Genomic DNA, 19,710 nt, shown 5'->3' on the forward strand with positions numbered 1-19,710 from the left:
TGGGATGCTGGTGATTTCCAGTAGGTGACCTCACAGTGACTCAAGCTACCTCTTACTGTTGATTGTGATGAAATGCCAGCTGAGGCACATGCCTTGGGAGCTAAGTGGTTGCTGCCCTTGACCACTGTGAAGACTGTTTTGGGAAGGGTCGCTTTGGATGCACTTGAGCAGGGGTCCCCAACCCCTGAGCCATGGAGCCGTAGGGAGCCACACAGCAGGAGGTGAGTGGTGTCGAGTGAGGGAGTGAGGGAAGCTTCGTCTGTATTTACAGCCACTCCCCTTTGCTCACATTCCCGCCTGAGCTCCGCCTTCTCAGATGAGCAGCAGCATTAGATTCTCATAGGAGAACGCACCCTGTTGTGAACCGTGCATGTGAGGGATCTAGGTTGCGCTGTCCTTATGAGAATCTAATACCTATTGATCTGTCACTTTCTCCCATCACGCTCAGGTGGGACCATCCAGTTTCAGGAAAACAAGCTTAACACGCCCACTGATTCGACATTATGGTGAGTTCTATAATTATTTTATTATATATTGGATATATAATAAATATATATATTTTTATTATATATATTAATATGTTAAATATATTAATGTTAAATATATTATTATATATTGTAATAATGGAAATAAAGTCCCTAATAAATGTAAGTGTGCTTACATCTTTTGGCCCAGCTCCTACCTCCCGGCAGCCTCTCCAGGCCCAGAACTTTCTCCAGTCAGTCTCTACAGACCAAGCTCATGACTCACAATGGCCTATTTAGGCCCATACCCTACGTCACGGCAGTCTCCGCAGATGAGGCTACTGCCTCACAACAGCCTCCACAGGCACAGCTCCATCGGATATTGGATATATCCAATATCCACAGCCCACAGCTTCCTCAAGCCAAGCTCCCCAGGCCCAGGTCAGGCCTCACGGTGGCCTCTCCAGGATGAGCTCCTGCCCTCCGATGGCACCTGCAGGCCCCAAATGGTCTCCGGTCGGTGGGCTCCTCCACGCCAAGCTTGGGCCTCCCGGCGACCTCTGCAGGCCCAAGTTGTCCTGAAGTTGGCATCTCCCGGCCGTGCCTCCCAGCAAGTAAGCAAGCTCTTTTGGCTCAACTCCTGCCCAGCTCCCAACCGCCTTTGTGGGCCCCGAACTTTCTCCAGCCAAGTTCTTTGGGCCTAATTCCTGCCGCCCGGTGGCCTGTACGGGCCCAGCAATGGTTGGAGAACAGCCTATGCAGGTCCCCGCTCTTGCCTCCCAGGGGCCTCTCCAGGCCCAGCTCTTGACCCCACGGCAGCCTCTCAGGGCCAAGTCCCTGCCTGCCTCCCAGCAGCCCGCGTGCGGCCCAGCTCCTCCCTCACGGTGGCCTGTTGATGCCCATGCCTCTGGCACCCTGCCCAGAGGCATGAGCCCCTGCCTCACACCGGCCCCTCCCACGCTGAGAGAGGTCAGCGTGAGCCCTTGCCTCACACCGGCCCCTCCCACGCTGAGAGAGGTCAGAGTGAGCCCCATGCCTCACACCGGCCCCTCCCACGCTGAGAGAGGTCAGCGTGAGCCCCTTGCCTCACACCGGCCCCTCCCACGCTGAGAGAGGTCAGAGTGAGCCCTTGCCTCACACCGGCCCCTCCCATGCTGAGAGAGGTCAGAGTGAGCCCTTGCCTCACACCGGCCCCTCCCACGCTGAGAGAGGTCAGAGTGAGCCCTTGCCTCACACCGGCCCCTCCCACGCTGAGAGAGGTCAGCGTTAGCCCCTTGCCTCACACCGGCCCCTCCCACGCTGAGAGAGGTCGTGAGCCCTTGCCTCACACCGGCCCCTCCCATGCTGAGAGAGGTCAGAGTGAGCCCCTTGCCTCACACCGGCCCCTCCCACGCTGAGAGACGTCAGCCTGAGCCCTTGCCTCACACCGGCCCCTCCCACGCTGAGAGAGGTCAGCGTGAGCCCCTTGCCTCACACCGGCCCCTCCCACGCTGAGAGAGGTCAGCGTGAGCCCTTGCCTCACACCGGCCCCTCCCACGCTGAGAGAAGTCAGAGTGAGCCCCATGCCTCACACCGGCCCCTCCCACGCTGAGAGAGGTCAGCGTGAGCCCTTGCCTCACACCGGCCCCTCCCACGCTGAGAGAGGTCAGCGTGAGCCCTTGCCTCACACCGGCCCCTCCCACGCTGAGAGAGGTCAGCGTGAGCCCCTTGCCTCACACCGGCCCCTCCCACGCTGAGAGAGGTCAGCGTGAGCCCTTGCCTCACACCGGCCCCTCCCACGCTGAGAGAGGTCAGCGTGAGCCCTTGCCTCACACCGGCCCCTCCCACGCTGAGAGAGGTCAGAGTGAGCCCCATGCCTCACACCGGCCCCTCCCATGCTGAGAGAGGTCAGAGCGAGCCCCATGCCTCACACCGCCCCCTCCCACGGTGAGAGAGGTCAGCGTGAGCCCTTGCCTCACACCGGCCCCTCCCACGCTGAGAGAGGTCAGAGTGAGCCCCATGCCTCACACCAGCCCCTCCCACGCTGAGAGAGGTCAGAGTGAGCCCCATGCCTCACACCAGCCCCTCCCACGCTGAGAGAGGTCAGCGTGAGCCCTTGCCTCACACCGGCCCCTCCCACAGTGAGAGAGGTCAGAGTGAGCCCCATGCCTCACACCGGCCCCTCCCACGCTGAGAGAGGTCAGAGTGAGCCCCATGCCTCACACCGCCCCCTCCCACAGTGAGAGAGGTCAGCGTGAGCCCTTGCCTCACACCGGCCCCTCCCACGCTGAGAGAGGTCAGAGTGAGCCCCATGCCTCACACCGGCCCCTCCCACGCTGAGAGAGGTCAGCGTGAGCCCTTGCCTCACACCAGCCCCTCCCACGCTGAGAGAGGTCAGCGTGAGCCCCTTGCCTCGCACCCTCCCCTCCCTCGCTGACAGAGGTCAGCCTGAGCCCCTTGCCTCACACCGGCCCCTCCCTCGCTGACAGAGGTCAGCCTGAGCCCCTTGTGTCACACCGGCCCCTCCCACGCTGAGAGAGGTCAGCGTGAGCCCTTGCCTCACACCGGCCCCTCCCACGCTGAGAGAGGTCAGCGTGAGCCCTTGCCTCACACCGGCCCCTCCCACGCTGAGAGAGGTCAGCGTGAGCCCCTTGCCTCACACCGGCCCCTCCCACGCTGAGAGAGGTCAGCGTGAGCCCTTGCCTCACACCGGCCCCTCCCACGCTGAGAGAGGTCAGCGTGAGCCCCTTGCCTCACACCGGCCCCTCCCACGCTGAGAGAGGTCAGCGTGAGCCCTTGCCTCACACCGGCCCCTCCCACGCTGAGAGAGGTCAGCGTGAGCCCCTTGCCTCACACCGGCCCCTCCCACGCTGAGAGAGGTCAGCGTGAGCCCTTGCCTCACACCGGCCCCTCCCACGCTGAGAGAGGTCAGCGTGAGCCCCTTGCCTCACACCGGCCCCTCCCACGCTGAGAGAGGTCAGTGTGAGCCCTTGCCTCACACCGGCCCCTCCCACGCTGAGAGAGGTCAGCGTGAGCCCCTGCCTCAACAGGCCACCGTGAGGGAGGAGCAGGGTCGCACGTGGGCTGCTGGGAGGCAGGCAGGGACTTGGGCCTGGGAGGTCGCGGTGGGGCGAGAGCTGGGCCTGGAGACACCCCTCTGAGGCAACAGCGGGGCCTACAGACTCTGTTCTCCAGCCGGAGCTGGGACTGTTCAGGTACTGGGAGGCGGGATGTGGGTCTGAAGAGCTTGGTTGCCGAAACTTCGGTGTCTACAAACGCAGGTGGGAACTGAGCCAAAAAAGCTTGTTTCCTGGGAGGTGGGAGATGCAGCCAAGAGAAACAGCTGTGCCTGCAGAGGCCGCCATGTGGGAGGCTGAGGCCGGGCCTCCTCAAATCGGCCTCTCCAGAGCCACTTGCAGCCTCCCGGCGTCCTCTCCGGGCCCAGCTCTTCCTCCCGGCTGTGTCTCCAGGCCTGACTCTGGCCTCCCAACAACGTCTTTGGACTCAGCTCCTGCCCAGCTCCCAGCGGCCCTGGTAGGCCCACCACTTCCCGAAGCCAAGCTCCCCAGGCCCAGCTCAGGCCTCACGGTGGCCTCTCCAGGCTCAGCTCCTGCCCTCCGATGGCAAGGTCGGTGGGCTCCTCTAGGCCCAGCTTGGGCCTCCCGGCGGCCTCTGCAGGCCCAAATCGTCCTGAAGTCGGCCTCTCCAGGCCCAGCTCCGGCCTCCCGGCGGCCTCTGCAGGCCCAAGTCGTCGTCAAGTCGGCCTGGAATTGGGCCTGGAAGAGCAGCAAGTCGGCCTTCCCGGGCCCAGCTCCGTCCTCTCGGCGGCCTCTCCAGGTGCAAAACTTCCTCGAGTCAGCCTCTCCAGGCCCAGCTCCTCCTGCCTCCCAGTGGCCTCTTTCAGCCCAGACCAGCTCATGGCTCTTGGCGGCCTTCCCAGGCCCCGCTTTTGACTTTTGGTGGCCTCTTCAGGCCCAGAACTTGACCTCCAGTGGGCCTTTGCAGGCCCGGCCTCCTGCCTCTCGAAGGCCTGCATGGGCCTGGACTCACAGCGGACTCACAGCGGACTCTCCATGCCCAGCTAGCCCTTGCCTCATTGCGGCCTCCCGAGTCCAAAGCTCCTGCCTCTCGGCCGCTTCGGCAGGCCCAGCTCCCGCCTGCCAGCGGCCTCTTTAGGCCCAGCTCATTCCTCACAACGGCCTTCCCAGGCCCCGTTTTTCCCTTCCGGCAGCCTCTTGGCCTCTAATTTGTTTATCTTTTGTGTATAAATCCCAAAATATTGAATTTTGGAATATTTCCACCATTATGTAAATATTTTGGTAGGTGATTTATTTGGGGTGAGTTTCTGCACCAAGCCCGAATTTTTTATTTTATTTTACTGATTATTTGGTGTTAAACAGGTTTAATGACGGTCATGGCAACTTTTTGGCACAATGAAAAATATCGCCCATGATCAACGTGTTCTGTTCTGGGGAAGGGGGCAAAGGCAGGGTGAATCACTTTCTTAAAAAGTATAGCTCAAGGTGGGAGTGCAGAGGGAATGGGGAGAAAACCCTCCCGCTGCCTGTGTCGAAGTGCAGGAGCCCCCACCCCCATACTCACCTGAGTCCAGCCCCCCTCTGCCCCCCGGGTGGCTCAGCCCAGCTCCTGCCTAGGAGAGCCTTAGTGTTGGGAGGGACCCTGATGACTGAGGAGCCTGGTAGCTCCAGGTTGCCCACACTTTCAGGTCTCTTGCCCCAGAAGGTGGCAGGATCCATTGGGAGGAAACAGGTCGCCTTGGAAGGCGTCCGTGGGTCCCCATCCCCAGGGGTAGGGGCCATAGGGGGCCCGCTCTGCTGCCTTGACCATACTCCTGGGCTTTGAAGGATCCTGGGCCCAGTAAGAAGGAGGTGGGTGCCAAGGTTGAGGAGGAAGCATCCGAGTATGTGTAGGGGGAGGACAGGGTGGGAGCATAGACTTTGCCAAAAGCTGCAGGTGGATCGGGGGACCCTGGGGGCTCAGGATCCAGCAAGGGGCGGCAGGAGTAAAGGAGGAAGGAATGACAGGTGCAAGTACCTTCCCACCAAAGCCCTTGTTGCCCTCTGGCTCCTCCCCAGAGTTGTCCCCACTCTCAAGTCAGTCACCCACTCCTTGAACTTGAGATCAGTGTCAGTGGTGCTAAAGCCATCATCAGCCATGACATCATCACCCCCTCCTCCTCATGGATGACCGTGTGCTCCTCGTCACTCGCCATGTCCTCACTGGCCATCTGCTGGGAATGAGCATCTCAAGTGGGCAGCAGCAGGGCTGCCCACTGGTCACCTCCCTCACCAGGGGCTGCAAAGTGGCCTGGAGCTCCATACTGAGTAGAAGGCTTTGGGCCAGAGTATGATGCAGTGCCAGACACCACCTGTGTCAGTTCCTGTAGTGCCTGACGGTCTATTTCCCTGCCGTCCAGGCTGTGTACCCCCCTGTGGGAGAAGGCTTGGGCCAGGCTGAGCCAGGTTCCCTGACTGTGTGCAGCCGTTCTGCCCCACAGAAGCTGCTCCTTGGTATCCGAGCTCTGGAGTGTTTAGGTTGCAACTGACAGGAGTTCAGAGGACACCCCAGGGGCAGTGGCAGTGCCCGTCTCTGATATGCTCCGCTCCCACGAGCCCTTGTTACACTCCTGCTAGCCCCTGGCTTGTGGGCTTGGCCTCTGAGCTGGACTTCTTTCGGTCCTTGTTGCAAGTGGGCCACCTTCACCTGGAAGGCCAGGTCGTGGTATTTCTGCGTCCCATTGGGCCCCAGGGTGTACCACCGCTCGCTCAGCATCTGGCTGACGGTCCGGATATCCTGGTTGGAGTGACCCTGGTGCGCCCTGCCAGGGCCTGGTGCCGCTTGCTGAAGATCATGACCGCCACTCATGGGCCACCGGATGTGGTCCTTGTCCCATTTGTTGGGGCTGCGTCCATCCTTCTCAGAAGATGAGTCCTGTTCCTTGCGCAGGGCACTGAGGGACTGGGCCTGACATCATCTGAGTGGTAGAGGCAACTGGGTGTCAGGAGACATGATGGAGAGGAAAGCATCATCATGGTCATTCTCTGTCTCACTGTCCAGCAGGGACTCCCCTGAGGGGCCCAGGGCTCCTCCGTGGTGGGAGGTGAGCTTTCACCAGGTTCCACCACCCCCAAAGTGTGTGGGGTTGCGGGCCCTGGGCTTTCAGGGCAGGTGGCTCCAGGGGGCCGCCCAGGGTCAACACTCCCTGTCCCACCTGGTGGATGCTCATGAGCAACAGCTGCCAACTTGGCAGGTTGTTTTCTCTGGTTGGAGGCCACTGAGTGACTGGCAGGTTGCTGGGCCTCGTGTGGCTGCAGGGAGGGGTGAGGAAGGGGATGGAGTACCAGGGGAACATGGCCACAGAGTGACCTTCCACATTCCTCCACACGAACATGCTGACGCCACGGGAGGCCTCACTGAACGCAGGCCTGGGGGCCGAGTACTTGGTCCGGGCAGGGGGTTCCTGGCAGGGGCTCACAACTCGCCCCCTCCTTAGCCAAGGTGGCTTGGGCCCAGAGAAGGGGGGGTTGGAGAGGAGCAGAAGGCCAGCCCTCAAGTTTTGTTTTGTTTGTTTTGGTTTTTGTTTTTGAAATGTAGTTTGACTCTTGTCACCCAGGCTGGAGTGCAGTGGCACGATCTCAGTGGCCTTCATACCTGGCTAATTTTTTGTATTTTTACTGGAGGTGGGGTTTTGCCATGTTGGCCAGGCTGGTCTTGACCTCCCGACCTCAGGTGATCCACCCACCTCAGCCTCCCAAAATGGGATTACAGGCATGAGCCACTGCTCCCAACTTCATTCATTTTTACTTGAAAAACTCCGTTAAGTATTTTTTTAAGGTAGACCTAGTGGTCCTGAATGCCCTCAGCTTTGTTTGTCGAGGAAGCACGTTATTTGTTTTTTCTTTCTGAAGGACAGCTTTGTCAGACATAGTATTAGTTGCTGGCAGTTTTTTTCTTTCAGCACTTTGAATGTAGTATTCGATTCTGTCCTGACCTGCAAAGTTTCTTTAACTTTTGACTATTTGATTATATTGTGACTTGGTGAGTATCTATTTGGTTTGAACCTCTTTAGGAATCTTTAAGCTTCATGGATTTAGATGTCTAAATCTTTCCCATGATTTAGGCAGTTTTCAGCCATTCTTTAAATAAACTTTCTTCTCCTTTCTCTACTTTCCTTCCCAAACTCCCATAAACTGACAATGGTTTGCCTAATGGTGTCTTGTTGGCTTTCTTTTCTCTGTCTTTTTTTCCTTTTCTTTTCTTTTTTTTTGAGACAGAGTCATGCTCTGTCACCCAGGCTGGAGTGCAATGTGTGGTCTCGGCTCACTAGGGTTAGGGTTAGGGTTAGGGTTAGGGGTTAGGGTTAGGGTTAGGGTTAGGGTTTTAAGGTTAGGGTTAGGGTTTTAGGGTTAGGGTTAGGGTTAGGGTTAGGGTGTTAGGGTTAGGGTGTTAGGGTTAGGGTTCGGGTTAGGGTTATTGGTTAGAGTTAGGGTTAGGGTTAGGGTTCGGGTTAGGGGTTAGGTGTTAGCGTTTAGGGTTAAGGTTAGGGTTATTGCTTAGGGTTAGGCTTCGGGTTTGGGTTCTGGTTGGGGTTGTGGTTTGGGTTCGGGTTAGGGGTTAGGGTTAGGGGTTACGGTTTAGGGTTAGGGTTAGGGTTTTTGGTTAGGGTTAGGGTTAGGGTTTAGGGTTAGGGTTAGGGTTAGGGGTTAGGGGTAGGGTTAGGGGTAGGGTTAGGGGTAGGGTTAGGGTTAGGGTTTGGTGTTAGTGTTAGGGGTTAGGGGTTAGGGTTAGTGTAGGGGTTAGGAGTTAGGGTTAGGGTTAGGGTTAGGGTTAGGGTTAGGGTTAGTGTTAGGGTTATGGTTAGGGTTAGGGTTAGGGTTTTAGGGTTAGGGTTAGGGTTAGGGTTAGGGTGTTAGGGTTAGGGTGTTAGGGTTAGGGTTAGGGTTAGGGTTATTGGTTAGAGTTAGGGTTAGGGTTAGGGTTCGGGTTAGGGGTTAGGTGTTAGCGTTTAGGGTTAAGGTTAGGGTTATTGCTTAGGGTTAGGCTTCGGGTTTGGGTTCTGGTTGGGGTTGTGGTTTGGGTTCGGGTTAGGGGTTAGGGTTAGGGGTTACGGTTTAGGGTTAGGGTTAGGGTTTTTGGTTAGGGTTAGGGTTAGTGTTTAGGGTTAGGGTTAGGGTTAGGGGTTAGGGGTAGGGTTAGGGGTAGGGTTAGGGGTAGGGTTAGGGTTAGGGTTTGGTGTTAGTGTTAGGGGTTAGGGGTTAGGGTTAGTGTAGGGGTTAGGAGTTAGGGGTTAGGGTTAGGGTTTTGTGTTAGGTTTAGGGTTAGTGAACGGTTAGGGTTAGGGTTAAGGTTAGGGTTAAGACGTTAGGGTTAGGGTTAGATTACCATTTCTAACCTGTTTTATTTTGTTTTTTTTCTGAGACAGGGTCTCCCTCTGTTGTCCAAGGCTGGAGTGTAGTAATGCTATTGCAGCTGACTGCAGCCTCAACCTTCCAGGCTGAAGCGATCCTCCTACCTCAACCTCCCACGTGGCTGAGACTACAGGTGCTTGCCACTATGCCCAACTAATATTTGGAATTTTCATATACGTGGATTCCAGAGGGGTGACAGCGAACCGTGAGTAAGCATGGATTTTGGTATATGCAGAGATGGGGTGCTGGAACTAATTCTGTATACTGAGGGACGACGACTGTATATGTTTTTACAATTACGCTGTAGGATACATTCTGTTGCATAGCCTTGAAAATAATAATTTTTAACTGAGTGGAATAATAATAATAATATTGCTAAAAGTAGCAGCTGGCCAGGTGTGGTGGCTCACACTGGTCATCGCAACACTTTGGGAGGCTGAGGCAGGAGGATGGCTTGAGGCCAAGAGTTTGCGATAGGCCTTGGAAACGCAGGGGGAGTCACCATCCCTACAGAAAAACACATGAATTAGCCTAGTGTGGTGGCATGTTCCTGTAGACCCAGCTACTTGGGAGGCTGAGGTGGGAGGATCACTTGAGCCCAGGGAGGCTGAGACTGCAGTGAGTCATGATCAGGCCTCTGCACTCCAGCCTGGGTGACAGAGTGAGACCCTGTCTCAAAACAACAAAAAAGTAGCCACTAACATCAACTGAACTTTTATACCAGGTGCCTATTGATACCATAGTTTAATTTCTTAGAACTGTTTCTTATTTCACTTAGCAACTCTGTCTTCAGTTACTCCCAGATTTTTACTGTGTGTGTCCAGATGACCTTTTGTTTAGATTGAATTGTCTCCCCAGAAGTAAGATTACTGTGAGTCATGGTGAATGGACATTCTCATTACCCTTGATGTAAGTTGACAGGGTTTTGAGTGCCTCCCAGCTATAATCTTAGCACTTTGGGAGGCCAAGAGAGGAGGATTGCTTGAGGCCAAGAGTTGGAGGAGGCAGTATGGCAGTATGGTGAGACCCTGTCTCCACTATTTTAAAAAATTGACAGGCTTTACCCGGGAAGGCTTATACACAATTTAAACACCCCTCATAGTATAAGAAAGTGCCCATTTCACTGCACCTTTGCCAGCACAGGGTATTATAATTTAGTAAGTCATTTTTTGTTTGATTATTTTAAATAGATAAAAGACCTCATGTTACTTTACTTGTCACATTTCAACATCTTTCCTTAGCTTATTAGCTCTATCTCTTTTCTGTCTGTAAATGGTTGTTGTTGTTGTTTTGTTCTTTGAGACAGGGTCTTGCTCTGTCACCAGGCTGGACTGTAGCGGCATAATCATGCCTCGCTGCAGCCTTGACCTCCCAGGCTCAAACTTCAGCATTCCGAGTAGCTGGGACTACAAGTGTGCACCACCACTCCCAGCTAACTTTTTTCTTTTTTTTTGGATAGAGACAGGGTCTCGCTGTGTTGTCCAGACCGGTCTCTAGCTCCTGGCCTTAAGCAATCTTCCTGCATTAGCTTCTCAAATGGCTGGAATTTCAGGCATGAGCCACCATGCCTGGCCTGGGCTAGTCCCATATTCTCTAGAGTTCTCTTTACTTTGTGCTAGCCAATCTCTCATTGTGCTGTTCACCTGTTATAATGAATAATTCTCTGTATTAAATTTTACCACTTTAAACTTTTGAGTGGTTTATGCTTCCTGATTGGACTCTGACTAATATGTTAGGAAGGGTCCCAGGAGGTAAACCCACACAGATGGGATTTGGGCATAGGTTTGGTTTCCCAGGGGGCAGTGCTGAGCTCTTTGCCAGTGGGAAATGGGATGCTGGTGATTTCCAGTAGGTGACCTCACAGTGACTCAAGCTACCACTTACTGTTGATTGTGACAAAATGCCAGCTGAGGCACATGCCTTGGGAGCTAAGTGGTTTCTGCCCTTGACCACTGTGAAGACTGTTTTGGGAAGGGTCGCTTTGGATGCACTTGAGCAGGGGTCCCCAACCCCTGAGCCATGGAGTCGTAAGGAGCCACACAGCAGGAGGTGAGTGGTGTCGAGTGAGGGAGTGAGGGAAGCTTCGTCTGTATTTACAGGCACTCCCCTTTGCTCACATTCCCGCCTGAGCTCCGCCTTCTCAGATGAGCAGCAGCATTAGATTCTCATAGGAGAACGCACCCTGTTGTGAACCGTGCATGTGAGGGATCTAGGTTGCGCTGTCCTTATGAGAGTCTAATACCTATTGATCTGTCACTTTCTCCCATCACGCTCAGGTGGGACCATCCAGTTTCAGGAAAACAAGCTTAACACGCCCACTGATTTGACATTATGGTGAGTTCTATAATTATTTTATTATATATTACAGTGTAATAATGGAAATAAAGTGCCTAATAAATGTAAATGTGCTTACATCTTTTGGCCCAGCTCCTACCTCCCGGCAGCCTCTCCAGGCCCAGAACTTTCTCCAGTCAGTCTCTACAGACCAAGCTCATGACTCACAATGGCCTATTTAGGCCCATACCCTACGTCACGGCAGTCTCCTCAGATGAGGCTACTGCCTGACAACAGCCTCCACAGGCACAGCTCCATCGTTACAATGGCCTCTTTAGACCCAGCTCCTGCCTCCCAGCCTTCTCTCCAGGCCCTGAACTTTCTCCGTAAGTTGAGGTAGCTGGGACTGTAGGTATACATGATGATACTTGGGTAATTTTTAAATTGTTTTGTAGACATGGGGTCTCACTTTGTTGGCCAGGCTGGTTTCAAACTAATGGCCTCAAGTGACCCTTCCACCCCTGCCTCCCATCCTCGAGGTATTTGCCACCACAAGGAGCACTTGTTCAATTTTCTAAAAAAGAAATTTCTAAAGTAAGGCTGTGGGATGATGGCAGGAAGATAAAAGAAAAACAGAAGAATAAGTTAAAATGACTTATTCACACATATTCTTTTGACAGCAAGAAGAACTTTTAGTATATACATTCCTTACAAACAAACAAAAGGCAGGTAAACAATGTTGTATAGGAACTTCAACACGCACTGTACAGTATTCCCACTTTGCTGACATAAGTTATGGAAATTTCGTAGTTTACTTGAGTGTCGCTACCAGTATTTTGCTTCTCTGATGATTTTTATCAACTTCCTCATCTGTTAACTTCTCTCCAAGGTATGTCATGTCACGACATACTGCCGCTGCACGAACATGGCCAGTGTCTTCCTATTCAACATGTAGAATGCTTTCCTAATTTCTCTTTTTACTCTCTGTCTTTGTGTTCTGCATTTTCCTTACTTTTATTGTCAGAAACTCCAGAAAGTCAATCGTACTAATTTATCACGATTTGCTTTATTAATTTATACTTTGCTTATATGGAATTTTGCCCAGCAGACCTCATTACAGTTTCTAACCTGTTTTATTTATTTATTTTTTTTTTCTGAGACAGGGTCTCCCTCTGTTGTCCAAGGCTGGAGTGTAGCAGCGCTATCGCAGCTGACTGCAGCCTCAACCTTCCAGGCTGAAGCGATCCTCCTACCTCAACCTCCCACGTGGCTGAGACTACAGGTGCTTGCCACTATGCCCAACTAATATTTGGAATTTTCGTATACGTGGATTCCAGAGGGGTGACAGCGAAACGTGAGTAAGCATGGATTTTGGTATATGCAGAGATGGGGGGCTGGAACTGATTCTGTATACTGAGGGACGACGACTGTATATGTTTTTACAATTACGCTGTAGGATACATACTGTTGCATAGCCTTGAAAATAATAATTTTTAATTGAGTGGAATAATAATAATATTGCTAAAAGTAGCAGCTGGCCAGGTGTGGTGGCTCACACTGGTAATCGCAACACTTTGGGAGGCTGAGGCAGGAGGATGGCTTGAGGCCAAGAGTTTGCGATAGGCCTTGGAAACGCAGGGGGAGTCACCATCCCTACAGAAAAACACATGAATTAGCCTAGTGTGGTGGCATGTTCCTGTAGTCCCAGCTACTTGGGAGGCTGAGGTGGGAGGATCACTTGAGCCCAGGGAGGCTGAGACTGCAGTGAGTCATGATCAGGCCTCTGCACTCCAGCCTGGGTGACAGAGTGAGACCCCGTCTCAAAACAACAAAAAAGTAGCAGCTAACATCAACTGACCTTTTACCAGGTGCCTACTGATACCATAGTTTAATTTCTTAGAACTGTTTCTTATTTCACTTAGCAACTCTGTCTTCAGTTACTCCCAGATTTTTACTGTGTGTGTACAGATGACCTTTTGTTTGGATTGAATTGTCTCCCCAGAAGTAAGATTACTGTGAGTCATGGTGAATGGACATTCTCATTACCCTTGATGTAAATCGACAGGGTTTTGGGTGCCTCCCAGCTATAATCTTAGCACTTTGGGAGGCTAAGAGAGGAGGATTGCTTGAGGCCAAGAGTTGGAGGAGGCAGTATGGCAGTATGGTGAGACCCTGTCTCCATTATTTTAAAAAATTGACAGGCTTTACCCGGGAAGGCTTATACACAATTTAAACACCCCTCATAGTATAAGAAAGTGCCCATTTCACTGCACCTTTGCCAGCACAGGGTATTATAATTTAGTAAGTCATTTTTTGTTTGATTATTTTAAATAGACAAAAGACCTCATGTTACTCTACTTGTCACATTTCAACATCTTTCCTCAGCTTATTAGCTCTATTTCTTTTCTGTCTGTAAATGGTTGTTGTTGTTTTGTTCTTTGAGACAGGGTCTTGCTCTGTCACCAGGCTGGACTGTAGCGGCATAATCATGCCTCGCTGCAGCCTTGACCTCCCAGGCTCAAACTTCAGCATTCCGAGTAGCTGGGACTACAAGTGTGCACCACCACTCCCAGCTAACTTTTTTCTTCTTTTGGATAGAGACAGGGTCTCACTGTGTTGTCCAGACCGGTCTCTAGCTCCTGGCCTTAAGCAATCCTCCTGCATTAGCTTCTCAAATGGCTGGAATTTCAGGCATGAGCCACCATGCCTGGCCTGGGCTAGTCCCATATTCTCTAGAGTTCTCTTTACTTTGTGCTAGCCAATCTCTCATTGTGCTGTTCACCTGTTATAATGAATAATTCTCCATATTAAATTTTACCACTTTAAACTTTTGAGTGGTTTATGCTTCCTGATTGGACTCTGACTAATATGTTAGGAAGGGTCCCAGGAGGTAAACCCACACAGATGGGATTTGGGCATAGGTTTGGTTTCCCAGGGGGCAGTGCTGAGCTCTTTGCCAGTGGGAAATGGGATGCTGGTGATTTCCAGTAGGTGACCTCACAGTGACTCAAGCTACCTCTTACTGTTGATTGTGATGAAATGCCAGCTGAGGCACATGCCTTGGGAGCTAAGTGGTTGCTGCCCTTGACCACTGTGAAGACTGTTTTGGGAAGGGTCGCTTTGGATGCACTTGAGCAGGGGTCCCCAACCCCTGAGCCATGGAGCCGTAGGGAGCCACACAGCAGGAGGTGAGTGGTGTCGAGTGAGGGAGTGAGGGAAGCTTCGTCTGTATTTACAGCCACTCCCCTTTGCTCACATTCCCGCCTGAGCTCCGCCTTCTCAGATGAGCAGCAGCATTAGATTCTCATAGGAGAACGCACCCTGTTGTGAACCGTGCATGTGAGGGATCTAGGTTGCGCTGTCCTTATGAGAATCTAATACCTATTGATCTGTCACTTTCTCCCATCACGCTCAGGTGGGACCATCCAGTTTCAGGAAAACAAGCTTAACACGCCCACTGATTCGACATTATGGTGAGTTCTATAATTATTTTATTATATATTGGATATATAATAAATATATATATTTTTATTATATATATTAATATGTTAAATATATTAATGTTAAATATATTATTATATATTGTAATAATGGAAATAAAGTCCCTAATAAATGTAAGTGTGCTTACATCTTTTGGCCCAGCTCCTACCTCCCGGCAGCCTCTCCAGGCCCAGAACTTTCTCCAGTCAGTCTCTACAGACCAAGCTCATGACTCACAATGGCCTATTTAGGCCCATACCCTACGTCACGGCAGTCTCCGCAGATGAGGCTACTGCCTCACAACAGCCTCCACAGGCACAGCTCCATCGGATATTGGATATATCCAATATCCACAGCCCACAGCTTCCTCAAGCCAAGCTCCCCAGGCCCAGGTCAGGCCTCACGGTGGCCTCTCCAGGATGAGCTCCTGCCCTCCGATGGCACCTGCAGGCCCCAAATGGTCTCCGGTCGGTGGGCTCCTCCACGCCAAGCTTGGGCCTCCCGGCGACCTCTGCAGGCCCAAGTTGTCCTGAAGTTGGCATCTCCCGGCCGTGCCTCCCAGCAAGTAAGCAAGCTCTTTTGGCTCAACTCCTGCCCAGCTCCCAACCGCCTTTGTGGGCCCCGAACTTTCTCCAGCCAAGTTCTTTGGGCCTAATTCCTGCCGCCCGGTGGCCTGTACGGGCCCAGCAATGGTTGGAGAACAGCCTATGCAGGTCCCCGCTCTTGCCTCCCAGGGGCCTCTCCAGGCCCAGCTCTTGACCCCACGGCAGCCTCTCAGGGCCAAGTCCCTGCCTGCCTCCCAGCAGCCCGCGTGCGGCCCAGCTCCTCCCTCACGGTGGCCTGTTGATGCCCATGCCTCTGGCACCCTGCCCAGAGGCATGAGCCCCTGCCTCACACCGGCCCCTCCCACGCTGAGAGAGGTCAGCGTGAGCCCTTGCCTCACACCGGCCCCTCCCACGCTGAGAGAGGTCAGAGTGAGCCCCATGCCTCACACCGGCCCCTCCCACGCTGAGAGAGGTCAGCGTGAGCCCCTTGCCTCACACCGGCCCCTCCCACGCTGAGAGAGGTCAGAGTGAGCCCTTGCCTCACACCGGCCCCTCCCATGCTGAGAGAGGTCAGAGTGAGCCCTTGCCTCACACCGGCCCCTCCCACGCTGAGAGAGGTCAGAGTGAGCCCTTGCCTCACACCGGCCCCTCCCACGCTGAGAGAGGTCAGCGTTAGCCCCTTGCCTCACACCGGCCCCTCCCACGCTGAGAGAGGTCGTGAGCCCTTGCCTCACACCGGCCCCTCCCATGCTGAGAGAGGTCAGAGTGAGCCCCTTGCCTCACACCGGCCCCTCCCACGCTGAGAGACGTCAGCCTGAGCCCTTGCCTCACACCGGCCCCTCCCACGCTGAGAGAGGTCAGCGTGAGCCCCTTGCCTCACACCGGCCCCTCCCACGCTGAGAGAGGTCAGCGTGAGCCCTTGCCTCACACCGGCCCCTCCCACGCTGAGAGAAGTCAGAGTGAGCCCCATGCCTCACACCGGCCCCTCCCACGCTGAGAGAGGTCAGCGTGAGCCCTTGCCTCACACCGGCCCCTCCCACGCTGAGAGAGGTCAGCGTGAGCCCTTGCCTCACACCGGCCCCTCCCACGCTGAGAGAGGTCAGCGTGAGCCCCTTGCCTCACACCGGCCCCTCCCACGCTGAGAGAGGTCAGCGTGAGCCCTTGCCTCACACCGGCCCCTCCCACGCTGAGAGAGGTCAGCGTGAGCCCTTGCCTCACACCGGCCCCTCCCACGCTGAGAGAGGTCAGAGTGAGCCCCATGCCTCACACCGGCCCCTCCCATGCTGAGAGAGGTCAGAGCGAGCCCCATGCCTCACACCGCCCCCTCCCACGGTGAGAGAGGTCAGCGTGAGCCCTTGCCTCACACCGGCCCCTCCCACGCTGAGAGAGGTCAGAGTGAGCCCCATGCCTCACACCAGCCCCTCCCACGCTGAGAGAGGTCAGAGTGAGCCCCATGCCTCACACCAGCCCCTCCCACGCTGAGAGAGGTCAGCGTGAGCCCTTGCCTCACACCGGCCCCTCCCACAGTGAGAGAGGTCAGAGTGAGCCCCATGCCTCACACCGGCCCCTCCCACGCTGAGAGAGGTCAGAGTGAGCCCCATGCCTCACACCGCCCCCTCCCACAGTGAGAGAGGTCAGCGTGAGCCCTTGCCTCACACCGGCCCCTCCCACGCTGAGAGAGGTCAGAGTGAGCCCCATGCCTCACACCGGCCCCTCCCACGCTGAGAGAGGTCAGCGTGAGCCCTTGCCTCACACCAGCCCCTCCCACGCTGAGAGAGGTCAGCGTGAGCCCCTTGCCTCGCACCCTCCCCTCCCTCGCTGACAGAGGTCAGCCTGAGCCCCTTGCCTCACACCGGCCCCTCCCTCGCTGACAGAGGTCAGCCTGAGCCCCTTGTGTCACACCGGCCCCTCCCACGCTGAGAGAGGTCAGCGTGAGCCCTTGCCTCACACCGGCCCCTCCCACGCTGAGAGAGGTCAGCGTGAGCCCTTGCCTCACACCGGCCCCTCCCACGCTGAGAGAGGTCAGCGTGAGCCCCTTGCCTCACACCGGCCCCTCCCACGCTGAGAGAGGTCAGCGTGAGCCCTTGCCTCACACCGGCCCCTCCCACGCTGAGAGAGGTCAGCGTGAGCCCCTTGCCTCACACCGGCCCCTCCCACGCTGAGAGAGGTCAGCGTGAGCCCTTGCCTCACACCGGCCCCTCCCACGCTGAGAGAGGTCAGCGTGAGCCCCTTGCCTCACACCGGCCCCTCCCACGCTGAGAGAGGTCAGCGTGAGCCCTTGCCTCACACCGGCCCCTCCCACGCTGAGAGAGGTCAGCGTGAGCCCCTTGCCTCACACCGGCCCCTCCCACGCTGAGAGAGGTCAGTGTGAGCCCTTGCCTCACACCGGCCCCTCCCACGCTGAGAGAGGTCAGCGTGAGCCCCTGCCTCAACAGGCCACCGTGAGGGAGGAGCAGGGTCGCACGTGGGCTGCTGGGAGGCAGGCAGGGACTTGGGCCTGGGAGGTCGCGGTGGGGCGAGAGCTGGGCCTGGAGACACCCCTCTGAGGCAACAGCGGGGCCTACAGACTCTGTTCTCCAGCCGGAGCTGGGACTGTTCAGGTACTGGGAGGCGGGATGTGGGTCTGAAGAGCTTGGTTGCCGAAACTTCGGTGTCTACAAACGCAGGTGGGAACTGAGCCAAAAAAGCTTGTTTCCTGGGAGGTGGGAGATGCAGCCAAGAGAAACAGCTGTGCCTGCAGAGGCCGCCATGTGGGAGGCTGAGGCCGGGCCTCCTCAAATCGGCCTCTCCAGAGCCACTTGCAGCCTCCCGGCGTCCTCTCCGGGCCCAGCTCTTCCTCCCGGCTGTGTCTCCAGGCCTGACTCTGGCCTCCCAACAACGTCTTTGGACTCAGCTCCTGCCCAGCTCCCAGCGGCCCTGGTAGGCCCACCACTTCCCGAAGCCAAGCTCCCCAGGCCCAGCTCAGGCCTCACGGTGGCCTCTCCAGGCTCAGCTCCTGCCCTCCGATGGCAAGGTCGGTGGGCTCCTCTAGGCCCAGCTTGGGCCTCCCGGCGGCCTCTGCAGGCCCAAATCGTCCTGAAGTCGGCCTCTCCAGGCCCAGCTCCGGCCTCCCGGCGGCCTCTGCAGGCCCAAGTCGTCGTCAAGTCGGCCTGGAATTGGGCCTGGAAGAGCAGCAAGTCGGCCTTCCCGGGCCCAGCTCCGTCCTCTCGGCGGCCTCTCCAGGTGCAAAACTTCCTCGAGTCAGCCTCTCCAGGCCCAGCTCCTCCTGCCTCCCAGTGGCCTCTTTCAGCCCAGACCAGCTCATGGCTCTTGGCGGCCTTCCCAGGCCCCGCTTTTGACTTTTGGTGGCCTCTTCAGGCCCAGAACTTGACCTCCAGTGGGCCTTTGCAGGCCCGGCCTCCTGCCTCTCGAAGGCCTGCATGGGCCTGGACTCACAGCGGACTCACAGCGGACTCTCCATGCCCAGCTAGCCCTTGCCTCATTGCGGCCTCCCGAGTCCAAAGCTCCTGCCTCTCGGCCGCTTCGGCAGGCCCAGCTCCCGCCTGCCAGCGGCCTCTTTAGGCCCAGCTCATTCCTCACAACGGCCTTCCCAGGCCCCGTTTTTCCCTTCCGGCAGCCTCTTGGCCTCTAATTTGTTTATCTTTTGTGTATAAATCCCAAAATATTGAATTTTGGAATATTTCCACCATTATGTAAATATTTTGGTAGGTGATTTATTTGGGGTGAGTTTCTGCACCAAGCCCGAATTTTTTATTTTATTTTACTGATTATTTGGTGTTAAACAGGTTTAATGACGGTCATGGCAACTTTTTGGCACAATGAAAAATATCGCCCATGATCAACGTGTTCTGTTCTGGGGAAGGGGGCAAAGGCAGGGTGAATCACTTTCTTAAAAAGTATAGCTCAAGGTGGGAGTGCAGAGGGAATGGGGAGAAAACCCTCCCGCTGCCTGTGTCGAAGTGCAGGAGCCCCCACCCCCATACTCACCTGAGTCCAGCCCCCCTCTGCCCCCCGGGTGGCTCAGCCCAGCTCCTGCCTAGGAGAGCCTTAGTGTTGGGAGGGACCCTGATGACTGAGGAGCCTGGTAGCTCCAGGTTGCCCACACTTTCAGGTCTCTTGCCCCAGAAGGTGGCAGGATCCATTGGGAGGAAACAGGTCGCCTTGGAAGGCGTCCGTGGGTCCCCATCCCCAGGGGTAGGGGCCATAGGGGGCCCGCTCTGCTGCCTTGACCATACTCCTGGGCTTTGAAGGATCCTGGGCCCAGTAAGAAGGAGGTGGGTGCCAAGGTTGAGGAGGAAGCATCCGAGTATGTGTAGGGGGAGGACAGGGTGGGAGCATAGACTTTGCCAAAAGCTGCAGGTGGATCGGGGGACCCTGGGGGCTCAGGATCCAGCAAGGGGCGGCAGGAGTAAAGGAGGAAGGAATGACAGGTGCAAGTACCTTCCCACCAAAGCCCTTGTTGCCCTCTGGCTCCTCCCCAGAGTTGTCCCCACTCTCAAGTCAGTCACCCACTCCTTGAACTTGAGATCAGTGTCAGTG

At 55.4% G+C, this 19,710-nt stretch overlaps 2 protein-coding genes and 1 long non-coding RNA gene across 4 annotated transcripts in view; all 3 read left to right on the forward strand.

Annotated features, from left to right (window-relative positions):
* Positions 1-16,909, forward strand: part of LOC112207500 (uncharacterized) — a 32,753-nt gene extending 15,844 nt beyond the window's left edge. The window contains exons 7-13 of one of the 2 annotated variants that reach the window (XR_010151063.1): positions 449-506; positions 8,887-9,081; positions 11,149-11,206; positions 11,300-11,532; positions 12,310-12,500; positions 14,562-14,619; positions 14,789-16,909. This is a non-coding gene — a long non-coding RNA (uncharacterized LOC112207500). The remainder of the gene's footprint in view (positions 1-448; positions 507-8,886; positions 9,082-11,148; positions 11,207-11,299; positions 11,533-12,309; positions 12,501-14,561; positions 14,620-14,788) is intronic. The other variant, XR_010151064.1, reaches the window with a different exon arrangement.
* Positions 3,347-4,755, forward strand: LOC112207984 (putative uncharacterized protein FLJ44672). The gene has a single exon (XM_063793182.1). The coding sequence runs from the start codon at positions 3,768-3,770 to the stop codon at positions 4,617-4,619; it is 852 nt and encodes a 283-aa protein (XP_063649252.1). The 5' UTR covers positions 3,347-3,767; the 3' UTR covers positions 4,620-4,755.
* A 549-nt stretch (positions 16,910-17,458) lies between the features above and the next one.
* On the forward strand, positions 17,459-18,868 carry LOC134806939 (putative uncharacterized protein FLJ44672). Its single transcript, XM_063793184.1, has one exon. The coding sequence runs from the start codon at positions 17,881-17,883 to the stop codon at positions 18,730-18,732; it is 852 nt and encodes a 283-aa protein (XP_063649254.1). The 5' UTR covers positions 17,459-17,880; the 3' UTR covers positions 18,733-18,868.
* The last annotated feature ends 842 nt before the right edge of the window (positions 18,869-19,710 follow it).

Source organism: Pan troglodytes, chromosome 15 (genome assembly GCF_028858775.2).
Source record: "Pan troglodytes isolate AG18354 chromosome 15, NHGRI_mPanTro3-v2.0_pri, whole genome shotgun sequence".
Lineage (NCBI taxonomy): Eukaryota > Metazoa > Chordata > Mammalia > Primates > Hominidae > Pan > Pan troglodytes.

Bases quoted from the DNA above. Each gene is read 5' to 3' on its own strand.
- LOC112207984 (XM_063793182.1), top strand. From the start codon at position 3,768: ATGCAGCCAAGAGAAACAGCTGTGCCTGCAGAGGCCGCCATGTGGGAG.
- LOC134806939 (XM_063793184.1), top strand. From the start codon at position 17,881: ATGCAGCCAAGAGAAACAGCTGTGCCTGCAGAGGCCGCCATGTGGGAG.